This window comes from Typopeltis vanoorti, chromosome 13 (genome assembly GCF_054136105.1).
Source record: "Typopeltis vanoorti isolate ZY-2024b chromosome 13, IOZ_Tvanoo_1.0, whole genome shotgun sequence".
NCBI classification, from domain to species: Eukaryota; Metazoa; Arthropoda; class Arachnida; order Uropygi; family Thelyphonidae; genus Typopeltis; species Typopeltis vanoorti.
In genome coordinates this window covers 16,282,580-16,298,424 of record NC_143561.1, presented here as the reverse complement: position 1 = coordinate 16,298,424, position 15,845 = coordinate 16,282,580, and the positions used below count along the sequence as shown (strand labels likewise).

Genomic DNA, 15,845 nt, shown 5'->3' with positions numbered 1-15,845 from the left:
TTATTTCTGTTGAGTTATATGTCTGCATGTAATAATGGTGGATGGGGTTCTCTCTTCAAATTTTTTGGTACTAATGCAGTTGTTTTTCAGGAATGTTATTTCGCCTTTTTTTTCACCTGACATTTTTTCACTGACCTCAAGCTTTATCATAGATTTTGGTGACAGCACTCTCCATTCCTCCTACTTATGACAAACCTTTTGTTTCTGAAGCATGTCAAGCTTCAAAATCTTCTATAACCAGTGCCCTCCATACTGTCCTTCAATATGGTGTTGACAACTAATCGCCTTCAATGCTTCTAAAACACATTCTTCTCCCCCCCCCCACCTAAAACACCTTATTTCTTTTCCCCTTACCTTTGATAACAAGCGCAACAGACAAGACCAGATCTCTTCTTGGAATGACGCTTATCTCAGACCTTTCCTGGCACAAACACATTACTACTAGCATCCTCAGCTACCAAAAAACTTGTTTTCCTTTTTTCATTCAAAACATTGCTTTTCACCAGTGCAACTTCTTATTTTTTACAAATCTGAAATCTGGCTGATCTTGGAATACTACTCTCATATTCTAGCCTGGCTTGCTGAGTGGTCAGCGTATCCGGTCTTTAGCCGAAAGGCTGCGGGTTCGAATCCCGCCGTGGACATGGATGTTTGTGATTGTCTGTGGAAAAACTAGTGGTGGTGGTAGTGGCATTGGTGTAGTTGCAGTCAATTGGTGGAGACAGAGTTGTAGAGCAGGTGCCCTCCTTGATGAGTCTTTGGACTCCCTGAAGGTGTCAAATAATAATAATATTTGGGGTGGTGTACCGAAAATCTTTTAAAATGCTTACTGCTGTTGTCCAAAAGAGGAAAATTCAGCTAATTGACAACCCAACCACTATCTCACAGATGTCAGTTTTCAGATTGTGTCTTTTCCATAGATATTTCTATGGGCTCTGTTCAGCAGAGCTGACATCATCATTATCTTCTTTCTTCTAAGCCTACAGTAACATGAGCAGTAGCTGACCAACATCAACTGCTGATCTACTGAACCTGCTATTCCCACTCATCTTTTTTTCCATCCACCTGTGCTCTCTGGAACAGCCTTTCCCATGAAGTATTCTCTGAAGACTACAACCTCCAGCTCTTAAGAGAATATCAGTCAACCTACCTTTCTCTTCACCCTTTCCCACACAGCATTGATTTGCTATAGGTTTTACTGTCTCTTGTGTGGGAGTGATATAAAAAAAACAAAAAACTTTAATATGAAACTTAGTATAAGCCATAGATCACTATAATGTTCAGTTTATACTTTATAATTGCAGTATTTTGAGCAGTTTATCTCCCTTTCTATATTATTATGTGCCTTTTCAAGGCACATGATAATATAGAAAGGGAGATAAACTGCTTAGTATAGGCAACCTCCAGATCCTTGTTATACTCTCATGATTTCTGAACTGTTTTTTTATAAAAATTTGTTTTTTTAATATACCCTATTTGGCTTAAACTCAGTTTTTCACATTTTTCAAAACAAATTTCACTTAGTAAGAAAATTCTATAATTTTCACATTCAGGATTATTTTGCTCATTTTTATTATTAATTAACAAAAATCAGAGGCATCCCTCAGTCATATGGGATTTGGCAAAATTCTGTCCAAATGTTCTAATGTACACAGTGCAGTCACTGAAAAGCATTGATATTTCCATATCATCAATTCTAGTATTCCCTTTCCAGATTTCTGATGACATTTTCAATGTCATCAGAAATTGTCATCTAGATATTTCTATTATGGTTTTGTTGCTTGTACTTCATTTAATATTTAAAAAAATAAATAAAAATAGGTTTTCAGAATATTCCCTGTATTTTGTGACACTTTTTCTTAGTAGTACACTCATACCTCGCTATACGGCCGAGATATGTTCATGGAAAGTCGGCCGCAAAGCAAAATGCTGTATAACGAATCATTTATTTCCATATAAAGCCGTATAAATTCGGTAAGATCTGTTCCAATTTTATAAAAAAAAAATAGAAAATCATTGGGTTTGTGGTTAAAAATGCATTTTTTATTTCATTTAAAATATCGTTTACATTAGTTATTAATAAAAACAAAAATATAATTCTATAATACTAATAAAAATAAAATGAAATAAAACACAAATAACAAATGAACTTTTTTTTTTTTTTTTAATTTTTGAATCAGTCTGATGACGAATTGCATGACATCACTTAGTTAGTGTCACCATCTGTTGTGTCTGAGGACCCGGTTTAAAAAATTTGTCCAACGTTTGTTGTATTGCATCCCTTTTTTTTCTTTTTGCAATTCTTTGTAGCAGTTAACAACTGTGTTAATGCTGCGAGAAACTTTGGTGCTGCGTTCTTCATTAGGATCATTTTGAAGTAGGACGTTTCTTCCTTGTTCGAAACGAGTAAGCACATTCGATAAATCCTTTGAGGTTAATTGTCGGCAAACAACTGGCTTTTGTTGTTCCTTATTTAACAAACAAATAAGTACAAATAACAAATAAACAAACCGTACATCAAATGTACGATTTGTTTCTTATTAATTTTTCGTTAGAAAGTGGTTCTCTATCAGCATCTAGCAAATCGATTACATCACGTTCTTCTACATCCTCAAAACCAAGTTCATTTGCTAGGTTCAATATATTTTGTCTAATTTCAGAAAGGGGTTCAAATTCAGATTCATTACTTGTAACGCATTCTGGCCAAATTTTTTTCCACATATGGTTCATTGTGGTTGATTTCAAGAGCTCAACTCATTCCATTATTCGGTAATGTTGTCCACAGCAGCTTTGATGTTGAATTTTTTCCAGAACTCTTTAATTGACGATTTGCCATCAGTTTCATTTATAAGTTTTCGAAAGGTTCTTCGTAAATAATATGCCTTAAAAGTAGCTATTGCACCCTGATCCACTGGCTGGATTAAGGCCGTTGTTTTTTTAGGTAGATATTCAATCTCCACATCTGCAGATAATTCAGATAAGTTAACTGGATGCCCTGGAGCATTATCCAATAGGAGCAAGAATGTGTTACTTAAATTTTTCTCCTGCAAGTATTTTTGATCAGGGCAAAAATAATTTTTGAACCAATCTTCGAAGAGTATTTTGGTCATCCAAGGTTTTTTGTTGGGCCTCCAAATGACGGGCAATTATTTCTTGTTCAATCCTTTTTAAAGGTCTTGGATTTTCAGAAGCATATACCAAAAGCAGTTTCAGCTTAAAATCCCCTGCTGCATTCGCACCAAGGAGCAAAGTTAATTGCTCTTTGTACACCTTATATCCAGATGCAGCCCTTGTTCTTTGAAATGTATGTTCTTTCAAGCATTCGTTTCCAATAAAGTGCTGTTTCGTCCACATTAAAAAGTTGAGGAACGTATCCATCTCTTTCAATAATTGATTTCAAAATGTTTGGATAGGCTAGAGCTTCATTGGCATTGGCACTAGCTGCTTCACCTTTCATTTTAATATTATGCAAATTATTGCGATTTTTAAATTTTTCAAACCAACTGCGGCTTGCTAGAAAAGTTTCATCTGCCAGATCTTCACTAATAACTTCACTCTTCAAATTTTCAAAAATACTTTTCGCCTTTTCCTGGATAGTCATTTGGCTCATTGGCATCCTCTGTTGATTGTTGTCTTCAATCCATATGTTTAATAATTTTTCTATTCTTTCCATATTGCTGCTACTTTGGCGTGTAAATTTTGAAACACTTAAAGGTGCAGGTGACTGTGAATGTGCATTAATTTTTTCTTTGTTAGCGTGAGTTGTTTGAACCGTAGATTTCACAAGCCCTAATGCCTTACATATATCAACAATTTTTTCAGAAGCTTCAATACGACGCAAAACATCTAGTTTAGTCTCTAGTGAGACAGATTTTTGGCTTCTTTTTTTAACTCCATCACTCTCCAAATTTAAAGAACATTTCAGGCTCATGTTTCCCCCAAATATATACTGGATTCTATTTAAAAAAACAAAAAATAATAACAGTTACAATGTACACCCTTTATAGCAACAAGAATACATACATATTAAAATGTTCAATAAATATGTATGTATTTACTTACAAATACATATTGTGTACTTATCAACAATGTTTATAGTTGAAACAGAACGCAAGAAGAAACAAACACTTCTACTTTTGATACTGGGGATTTACCTAATTTACTAAACTGATCACTAAATGCATCTACTCATGAGCACGTTTACAGAAGGCAGGGACAAATTATGTGCTATGCGAAGATTGCACGACTACAAGACGACGCAAGTAGCGTTCCTGCACGGAGCAGTGCGGCCGACCTAGAACACATGACAAAAGACGTACACAGGGTATTTCCCAACTTTTTGGCTGTATATTGAAAAATTGTAAGCCGTAAATCGAAACTTAGCCAAAATTACACAAGGCTGTTATAGCAAAAAGCCGTATAAAGAGGGGCAGTATAGCGAGGTATGAGTGTAATTATATTTGCTACCTTCATAAAATTTGTCTTCTATAGTCTTTCCAAAAACCTTCCAAAGATTTTTTTGTGGTTATTTTTACACATAGCTTTCGTACATTTTTTCTGTTCTCTTCTGAACTGCTTTTTTACATGTACTTTCTTGCCAGCAATAGTGTCTTCTTTGAATTTTGCTATTAAATGCCTGAGGTTTGGTAAAAGTCATATAAAGTTTATGGTTATAATAGGATATTTTGAGCATGATAGTACTTGACATAAAATAACATATACTTAGTAATAATAGTACTTGACATATTTGTGGTCTCTAATCTTTGATCAGGTGCTTTATTTCTAACCCAACTCTCAGATGCATAACTTAGCTTAACTGGTTTGAACACTGTCTTGTATACTGCTAGTTTGGTGTTTTGGCAAATTTCTCTCTTATTCAGCTGGCAACCCTCCATACCAACTTTGCTTATTCTGTTGTCTATTTCCAGATTTAACCTGCCATCTTCACTAAAAACTGTGCCTAAATAGCTGAAATATTTTACTTGTTCTATAGGATCTCCATTCAGAATGCAGTTGATGTGAGCAGTATTTCTGCCTATTTTCATAGTTTTGATCTTTTTAGTGCTGATTTTCATGCCAAATTTGTTACAGCTGTTATTCAATTTAGTTAGTGAATCCTGGAGATTTGCACTAGATGTGTTAAGGAGCAACATCATCTGCATAAAGTAAAGAGCTTAGTTTGACATCTTCAATTCTAATATCAGGCTTAATGCCGCTCGCTTTCATAGTGTGATCCATATAGATGATGAATAAGAGTGGAGATAATGTGCATTCTTGTCTTATCCCTGATTTTACATAAAATCATCTTCCTATATTTCCTTCAATTCTAACTGCTGACTGACAACTTAAACATAGACTATGGATTGCTCTGTATAACTGTAGTGTTTTGAAAAGCTTTTCTCTGAACACATTATCTATGCCTTTTCCAAATGACAAAACTTAAGTACAGATCATTGCCATATTCCCATGATTTCTCAACTATTTGTCTTAAAGTGAAAATCTGATCGTATGCTTGCATAAATCTTACCTGGAACACTCAGTAGAGAAATTCCTCTGTAAATCTCACATTCAATTTTATATCCTTTTTTATAGATAGGTACTATGAGATCTCTACCCCAATCATTGGGAATTCGACCTTCTGTCCAAGCCCTCTGCAGTGTGGTCACTGCAAAACTTTTAAACCTCCATACTTAAACATTTCTGGTCAAATATCATCTACTTCAGCTGTCTTTCCATATTTCAAGTTTTTGATGGCTTTTCTACCTTAAGTATTGATATGCACTCCTCTTTGCATTCTTCTTGAAAAATTTTTAGTACAGTTCAGTCACTGCTTGGTTCGTTTAACAGTCTTTGAAAGTAATTACTCCAGATATTCTATTTACTTTTAATGTATCTTTTACTATGTTTAAATTGGATTGCTTTTAGTATGGTTTTGTTTGTTCTATTTCATTTTAGGAATGGCCTGTACATAGAAGTATAAATTTATCATATATTTTGCCATGTGATGGCTGCTCTAAGTGTTACATATCTACCCAAAAGCAGAAAAATAATTCAAAACGATGGTGGGAAGCATTTCTTCCACGAAAGCCATCTGAGGGTGAGTTGTATTTTAACTGTATTTTTAAAATATTTATTGGCATTGAATCACATCCAAAAGTATTTATGCTTTTTGAATGAGGCTAAGATTAGGAACCAGTAGAAGATAAAAGGTTGTCACATTGCAAATAATAAGAATTTACTAACTTGTCTTGTTTTTTATTTTACATGAATAACTGTCAAGAAATGGGAACTTCCTTGACAATTGGAATGTCTTTGCTAAACATTCTCTTCCCACATGGTCTTTAAACACGCATATCTTGAACATTTTGAATTAATGTTCTTGGGGATTGACCAGTTAAAAAAAAAATTCTTGTAATTGCTAATTAGTAAGTTGGCAGACTATTAACAGATGACCATTGATTATCTACTGGTTATTCTAGCTGAATATTATTTCTCACCCATGAGTAGACTTCATGAAAATATGTATGCATATCACACCACCAGAAACTGTCTCAGCAGTGTGTTTCATAAATTTCAAAAAAAAGAGAAAGAGAGACACTGTGTAGGTTTCATTTCTTATAGCCACATTCGGTTGGAATTGAGACTTAAAATTCAAACAAAGAATCAGAAGGCACAGGAAAAAAGAATAACAAGTATATAATAGTTATATTCATGTTAATAGCTATATTTTGGATTGCTTAAGAGTCAAAGTTAGATAATTAGGAGAAGACCTCTACATACCCTTTTAAAGAAATGTGGAAAACCACCTGGGACTTCTTACCTAATGTCCAATCCTCATCTCTCATATTGCACCACATTAGCAAGTATCTCCTGAATACTGAATGAATGAGGATGGACTGACAATTCAGGATTTAGCCAACTAAATTTTATTTTCATTGGCTAAAACAATAATAAAATGATAGTACAACATAATGGTGAAATTTCATACTAGTTCAGGCCATTATCTGATTAAACAAAATCCTGCTGTTTATGTCAGGTAATAATGAGGAGTAAAAAGTCAGCTACTAGAACAAACTCCAACTCAACATCAGCAGAATTCAAAATATGTACTATTATTGTAAGAAGTATTCACAAAACAGGAAGTAGTAGAAGAAGAATTAGGCAAGTACCAGATTGTCATAATTGGTATTACCAAAACAAAGAAGACAAAAACAGGTGAGATTATTTTAAATAACAAATATAAGATGTTATAGTCAGAAAATCAAAACTGATTTTCTGCTTTTCTGACTTGATACTGTCTGTTATTCAAGATGACAATAATCATCTTGAATAACAGACAGTATCAAGTAGAGTGATGTGAACAGAAATCAGAATGGTGAAGTGGAGGAATTTTTTGAGTCATTAGAGAAAGGTAGCTGTCACAAAGAAAAAAAAAGGAAAAGTTGGTCCTTGTTGCAGATATAAACACTAGAATAGGAATTGAATACCAGATATGCAATTGTTTTCTGAAAATTTGGGGAAAAAAGAACAAAACTAATAATAATTGCAAGTACCTGCTGGATTTCTGTTCAAGACACAGACTGATCACCACTAACCCCATATTCCAGCACAAATTCATGTGGAGAGAATGAAAAATAAAAGTTTCATTGATTATGCTATTGTTGATTATGAAATTTTCATGCTGGTTCAGGATACAAGAGTGTATATAGGAGATTTAAAATAGGAAATCAATATTTAGAAAGTATTGAGCAGCATAAAAGTGAATGTCATATTGAAAAGAAAAATATTTAAGAAATTTTTTTTAAAAATTATGGTTGTTCATTTCAGAGGTGAACTGTAGACAATACAGATACCAGAAGAAGAAGAAGAAAAAAAAAAGGAGTTTGAAAACACTAATCAAACATTGATTAATTCAGGCTTGTGGTGAAGTTATTTACAAGGACAGAAAAATTGAATTCCATTGTGGACTCACCAAATTAAAGTGGATGTCATGAAAAAGAACAAAGCATACCAAAAGATTTTAGCAAGTGAGTCAGCATGTGCTCAGAGAAAAATGCACAAAAGTGAAACTGTGTATAAAAGCAACTGAACAGAAGTCATGGAAAGACTTTGGCAAGAATATAGAAGATTATGTAATATCGCAAGTGAATGTAGTGGTGTATTTGAACTGTCCTAAGAAATGCGTGTTTAAAAGTGTATAGTGTGACTTTTTTTTCATATAATTGTGCTTCATTTTTTTCATGCTGGATACAAGTGTTCTTCAGTAGTGTTGGTTGTTTGAATTTTGTTTATTTCTGTTTTTGCTGCTTTTTTGTTCCTACTGTTTCTGCTTTCTGAAAATGGCATCCATAAAGTACATGGTTGCAGCATGGAAAGCTTTGGCACGAAGATTGCGTTCTAAATTGAATTTTTCCTAGTGGATGCATTGTAAAAATTTTTCATGTATGCACTGAAAAATCTGAAATATTTGTGGACTGTTAGAGTAGCATTAATGTATGTGAAACATGTAATGATAGGTTAGAGGGCTTTGAAATGGGAACCAGCATTGCTGGTAGTAAACAAAAATCACATTGAAGTGTTAGTCATGATAACAAAGGGAACAGAGTGGAAGAGCTTAGGAAATATTTGAAGAAATGAAAAGTGAAATAAAGCATCTGGAAGATGAGATTAAACATCTAAAGAACAGATTGGCTGATGCAAATGAGAAAGGAAGTTAGTATTACAAAGAAAGAGTCAAAGAATAATTGTATAACATTGTATGGGGGAATCAATCATTAGAGGTGTGATCACAAATAAAGTACACAAAACATGCTTTCCTGATGGAAAACATTGAAACAAATAATTGATGCTTTGCAGTTATTAATTAGTGTGTGTGTGTGTGTGTGTGTGTGTGTGTGTGTGTGTGTGTGTGTGTGTGTGTGTGTGTGTTAATAATTGCAATTCTTGTAGATAAACTTATATGTTAGTTACATATGACTTTAAATTTTTCAAGAAATGACAATGTATACTAAAATATTAATTAAAAAACTTTAATCAGTACCTTCCTATATTTCGGCAATGTTATATTGCCATCTTCTGGGAACATGGAAGTCCTAAAGGACTCTAGGACCAACTTTAGTTGCCTTCTTCAGTCTCATTTGCTAGTTGTTAGTGCCTGTGTGCACATATCATAGTTTTATGTTCCCAGAAGATGGCAATATAACATTGCTGAAATATAGGAAGGTATTGATTCAAGTTTTTAATTAATATTTTAGTGTACATTGTCATTTCTTGAAATATTTAAAGTCGTTAATAATTGCAGTTATTATGCTTTGCCAAATGACTTAGTTGGTGAAAATAAAGAATGTTGATAGAGACTTGAGGAAGTTGTTATGGGAGGTAGAGGATAATAGTGTTGTTGGAAAAGTTGTTAACTTGTTGCCTAGATATTATTATTTATATGGGTACTCCATGAAGCCAAAAGACTCATCTCAGGAGACCCACCCCATCGAATAACACAATACATATATATTTCCTTAACCCTATTCACTGTTGAGATGCTCACGACCACCTCTGGCAATCCATTCCACTCATTTACCACTCTAAAGTAAAGAACCTAGTTCTCACACCCTTACTAACCACACTCTTAGTCAACCTCCAAGTGTGACCCCTTGTTTTCTCCCTACTCTCCACATATCGAATATTTTCTTCTGTGTCAGTCTTATAGAATCCCTTTAGTAATTTGTGTTTCTATCATATCCCCTCTCCTCTGCCTGTCGGCTAAACTCTGCAACCCACACACCCTCAGTCTATCCTCATAGAAAACATTCCACGGATCTGTCACCAGCTTGGTCACTCATCTCTGAATCCTCTCCACCACTTCCCAATCCTCAAGAAACAAAGGTTATCAAATCTGTGCACAGTAGTCAACATGTGGTTGACTCATAGCATTATAAAGAGGGATAATAATGCCTATCTTTACTTGTCAATGTGTTCTTCAGCATTCAAGTAATCCTCTGAGCTATTTTGCCAATTCTTGCAATATGTCCTCCGATCACCCCTAGATCCCTAGCTGTATCATTTCCTTTAAATTAATACCATCGATATGATATAAATGTATAATCTTTCATCCCGAAGTGCATTTTACCTTACATTTTACAACATTGAATTGACAACCATTGTCCTTTGCTTGCACTGCCAGTTTATTTAAATTATCCTGTAAGATATCTACATCACCTTTATCAACTATTGCCTTTCCTAATTTTGCATCATCAGTAGTTATAGCAGTTATAATATCACGTAGTTATAGCAACGCTATTTTAATATAGCATACCAATTCTTAATTCTAAAATGGCGTTGGCTCCATCCAGAGGGATCCATAGTTAATGGGACTTTTTTAATGGCCTTCTGGTGTGTGTGTTGCTAATAAAATATCAGTCACTATTCTTAACTTTTTTTTTTTAACAGATCATACAGTGAAATGCTATAATAACATTACCAATGAAGAATGTGGAAACTGGCATTCAGAAACCACTTCATGTTCAGGCTTAGTTATTTCTACAAATAACTCTCTAGAAAATAAGGTAGGCATCAAAGTTTTCGTATTATATTAATTTTTTTGTTGTAGCTTTACTCTGTATTAAAATTAATAACCACTTTAAAGTTTTAAAATCCCAGAATTTACTTTAATTCGCAGAAAGTAATTTTGCCATTGCCATTATCATCATCATCAGATTCCTGATATGTATCTTCAGGAGGCATAGGGTACTATGATAGTACTAATACTGCAGAAAGTTTATATTATTTCTAACTTCTTATCAACAATTTTCCTCTATATTAGTCTTATCTTTCAAGACTCCAGTATTGTCAGATCTTATAGTTAAGTCTTCTAAGATACCTTAGAAGACTGAATTATTTCAATCCACATAGATCTCGGTTTTCCCTTGGATCTTTTGCTGCCATCCTTGCATTAAACACACTAGTAGCTCTACTCACTCATTCTTCATTACTAAAAGTGTTTTTTTTTCTCCCTAATATCTTCATTTTTAATATGATTTTGCCATTTGATGCCATCTGTTCACTTCCCTGATTTTTTTCCCAAAACTGTCATATTTTCTAGTCTTTGATCAACCATTTTATTTCTAACCAAGCTTTTAGATCTATCAGTTAAAATTGTTTTGAACACTCTCTTAATTTCTAACTTTTTCCATACAAAGTTATTCTGTCAATTTACCACATACCAGTTTTGCTCATTCTCTCGTCTGTTCCCATATTTAATTGCCACCGTTACTAAGAATTGTGAAGCTGGCAAATGAAATATGGAAGCAGACTAGAAATCACAGATATTGAGAGATATGTGATATCAAAAATTTATGATAGTATGGAACAAATAGATGACACCAATGGAAGGATCGTATTAAAAACAAACATATCAGAGAGGAACTTAACATTAAAAGCATTCAAGAATTGTCCACATTGGACCTCCATAGTTTCAACGTGTTGGACCATGGTGTCGAAATTGTACAAATGAAAAGGAACACTCTCCAAGTTTTTGTAAAAAAAAAAAAAATCAATACACTTCCATGTGTGCTCCTTTAGTAGCATGCACAATGTTAAGTCGATAGTCTATCTCCGACCAGGTTCTCTGAAGCATATCGGGGGGGGGTAGGACACAGCAGCAGCAGCAGAAATGTGATGTTTCAGGTTCTCTAGGCTGTCACATATCCCCACAAGAAAAAATCAAGTGGAGTACAATCTGGCAATTGTGGTGGCCAGGAAATCGGTCCTCCATGTCCAATCCACTGCAGTTTGGAGACTGTCAAGAGTTGCATGGACCTCCAAATGCCAGTGTGACAGGGCACCATCCATACAAATTTTCCAGCATGTCGAGATAAATCATTCCATCAATATTGCTTTCCATGAGAAAAAATGGACCAGGGATAACGTTTCGCATTACACTACGCCAGACCTTTACCTTGGGACTGTCATGCACATGTTCCATGACACAGTGAGGATTTTCACTCCCCCATATCCTGACATTATGCCTGTTCACTTTTACCCTGACATGAAAAGTGGCTTCGTCCAAAAAGAAAATCTGTATTCTCATAAACATGTTCCAGAATATCAGCTACAAACATTACCTGTTGTGGCTTATCATTTTGCTTGATTTCCTGCAACACCTGCACTTTGTACATGTGTAGTACATGCACCTTATAATGATGACCTTTGGAACGGTGGAGCAGGGTATTTGCAGTTCACGTGACACTCTCCTAATGGATTTTGTTGGGCTTCGAATCCTCTCTACCTTCTCTTCTGATATTGGCTGCTTCCCTCCTCCATGTTGTTTTGAAACGCTTTCTGTCATTAGGAAAGTATCTTTCCACAAACGGATACTCTTGGGGTCAGGTGCTGCCTTTTTTTTTTTTTTGTACACCTGATAGAACTTGCGCTGCACTGTCTTGATAGATTTCAGCTCAGCAAACCACTACACACAACTTGTGCTTTCTCCACCCCTGATGACATGCTTAAAACTAAGACAGCCCTGTCCAACATCACCACCATATCGCAATGCAGGAAAAAATTCTGAATGAAACTTGTAGTCTCGGGAACATTTGAACAACCCAAACCTTACATATCGCATTTTGATTTTTTACCATTCTTTGAAACTAGGGAGGTCCAATGTACATACCCTGTATTATGTGTGTGTGAAGCTAATCTAAGGTTATAACTCACTTAAATAGTATGTTGAAGAAAGGTTAGCAGAATGATTGGTATGAGGTTGGGAAGAAAAACACCTAGTGGAAGACAAGATCTCAATAGTTTGATATAGTTTGTTGGGCCTTACAAGACTGGAATAGGAATTTTGACCATATTGGAGACTTGACAAATAACAGAAGTTGGTAATAATGTAAACTTAATTATGTAGTACTATTATAGTATCCTAGCATCCCTTATGGGTACAGTACATATCAGGAGTTGATAAGTTCATAAAATTACTAAAACTTTATACATTAGATGACCTGCTTAATTATGAAACAACTCTCATCTAATGCATTAACTTGTATCAAATTTTGTCATAAACTAAATTTCTAGTTGTCAGATTTTCCACATGATAATGAAATATATGCAGTGTGAATCCAAACCAAACACAAAAATTTGCAGTAATTTGTGACTATTTTCTGAGTAGCATCATGCTTAGCTGATGCCACTGAGAAAAGATTAAGTACCTCTCTCTCTAATAGGTGTTGCTAGATTCAATTCAAACAGACTTTAAATCTGAGAACCAAATTTTCTATAACAAACATGACAAATTCTATATAATGTTCCATGAACTGCATCATTCTTCTTCTCCTAAGTGTTGTCTCAACTCTTTGATATCAGCTCCTGAACTCATTTACCTCAACTGCTGCATTTAAGGTAGTTCCTTCCTTATCCTGGTTGGCCAAGTGGTTAGCACATCTGCCCTCCAATCAACAAACTGCGAGTTTGAATCCCACCATGGACACAGATGTTTGTGATTGTCTTTAGGTCAGAGATGAATTTCATCACTCCAGTGTGAGACCACTGCCCTTCTTATTGGTGGCCTAAAGTGGCTTGTAAAGTTCCATTTTTGGCCTCTAGAATAGGGTTTCCAAACTGTAAAAAATTAAATTATAAAAAATACAAAAAAATTGTTTATTTTGTATGGAGTTTCCCCTTTTCCTCCCTATCCCTTAAGATGGATCAAGCCCTCCTATTGAAGGATTAAGTATGCATTTTATGACTGTCGATCCATTTGTGTTTTCACAGGGCTGGTTTGTGTTCTGAGGGACAAAAATCCCGAGTTTCTAGGTGAAAAAACCCTCTACCTTCGTATGAGGCCGGCTAACTCACCTAGTCAAAAAAGACCAGATAAAGTTTCCTCACATCATGGATGGGTAATCGAACCCAGGCTTTGATAAAAGGCTTTGATATTAGTAATATAGATAAAAGGCTTTATCTATATGACTAATATTTTTATCAATTTTATATATATATTTTTTATATTTGTATTAGAGCCTCCATAAGCTATGGAAGCTCTAATACAAAAAAAATATATATATAAAATTGATAAAAATAGAAGAAAAAAAAAAAATTCTTAACCCACTCATGGCACAAAATAGGTTTGGAAATACCCCCCCACACACACACACATTTCCTACCCCCTTTATCGGCCTAACAGCAGAAGTATGGAGAACGAAGACATCCTAACATCCAAACAAGGTATGTGTAAAATTTCTTCCTCTATTAATCTGCATATATTTACCTCTAAAATACACTTATAATATTTAATACACTTATAATAATATAATATACCTAAAAAATTCTTGAGTAAAAAGCAAATGTATTTAAAATAAGGGACACTCCTAAACGGAAACAAGCTAAAATAGCCATATAAATAATTGGAAATAACCTTTCATGGATGGGAACAACATTTAAAAAAAAAAAAAAAAAACACTCGTGTTTTCTCAGTATCTAAAACCATCTCTTTCTTGGTTTGCTTCTTCTGTCACTTTCCATTAACTCTTGTTATTCTTCTAATTGAAGAATAACAAGAGTTTTTCTAATCCTGTTTCTCCTTGTAACCTTGTATCTACCTCAGTATATGCATCTCTGTCACTTTCAGTCTTTGCTGCATAACATTCTGTCCCAGACATCATAGCTGGTCTTATCACATTCTTATAAAACCTTCCTTTAGGTCTCATTGGTACTCTGTGGTCACATAATTAAGCACTTCTTTAATGCAGTTGTAAGAACAACGGATCACTGCATCCTTTGATTGGAAAAGACCTGAGTTCAATTCTTGTCATCAGAGAGGAATCTTTATCTGAACTTTTTCAAATTAAAGGTGAGTTAGCTGATCTCATATTAAGGTAGCAGGGTTTGTTTGTTTTTTCTTTTTTTCCTTCTCACATATAGACAAACTGGCCAGAGAACACACACAGTTAACTGACAAAAATACTATCAGTCATGGTAGATGGCAAACCTGTAGCTTGATTAAGTAATTTAGACCATGGGTTGTGTGATATGAAGTGATCTCCTACAATGAGTCTTTGTAGGTGTTATTTATTAATAACAATACTTCCCTAGCTATCTTTGCTTTTTACAACCGCTTCCACTTTGTGTTTAAAATTCATTGTCCCTCTGGGAGCAAAAGTGATAAAAGAAATCTCTTCTATCATACCAGAATATTCACTCTTTAATGGCATCTGACTACAGCAAGATAAAACTTTTGGGAAATAGTAGAGAGCAAAATTTCACTGTTCGTGAGTCCAAAAAAAAATCTCTTCTGTGCACTATTATAACTGGATTTCGAAATTGCTAACTGAAATGAAAGATTTATATCCATTTCCCTGTTTAAATTTCCATAGTCATTGCTGTGATTCATGTTGAAGTTTCTAGAAACAAAAAGAAAAACATAGAAATTGGAATACAAAATAAATAATTTACTGACTAAAATTAATTATTCACAAGCTGACATTTTGCTAGCTCAGGCTAACATTATCACTTTAACCACGCTACCAGCCAGGACATATATTAAAATTGTAATACCATTAATATTACATTGAAATTTATGATGGATACGAAGCTTTTGAGGATGCATATTTGATCTTTAATGGCCAGTAAGGTGGTTAACAACACAGTCAGTGAAGACAGAGAACAAAATGAGAAGGACAGTCACACGCATGGAAGGTAACAGTAATGCTTTTTATGGTAATTTCTGTTATTAATGCTGACAGGTAGATAGAATGGTGTGCCAAAATCTATACAAGATCATACCATCAGTTTTGTTGCAGTTAACCAAGATCTGTAGAATGTCACTTCCAGGAACAGTCTTATTTAAACTG

General features: G+C 34.4%; 1 protein-coding gene across 2 annotated transcripts in view; it reads left to right on the top strand.

The window, feature by feature from the left end:
• Mulk (acylglycerol kinase-like protein Mulk) overlaps nt 1–15,845 on the top strand; it is a 182,859-nt gene that overhangs the window by 144,889 nt on the left and 22,125 nt on the right. For both annotated transcript variants that reach the window (XM_090402840.1, XM_090402841.1), the window contains exons 12-13: nt 5,956–6,097; nt 10,447–10,562. In XM_090402840.1, coding sequence (XP_090258966.1) covers nt 5,956–6,097; nt 10,447–10,562 — 258 coding nt within the window. The remainder of the gene's footprint in view (nt 1–5,955; nt 6,098–10,446; nt 10,563–15,845) is intronic.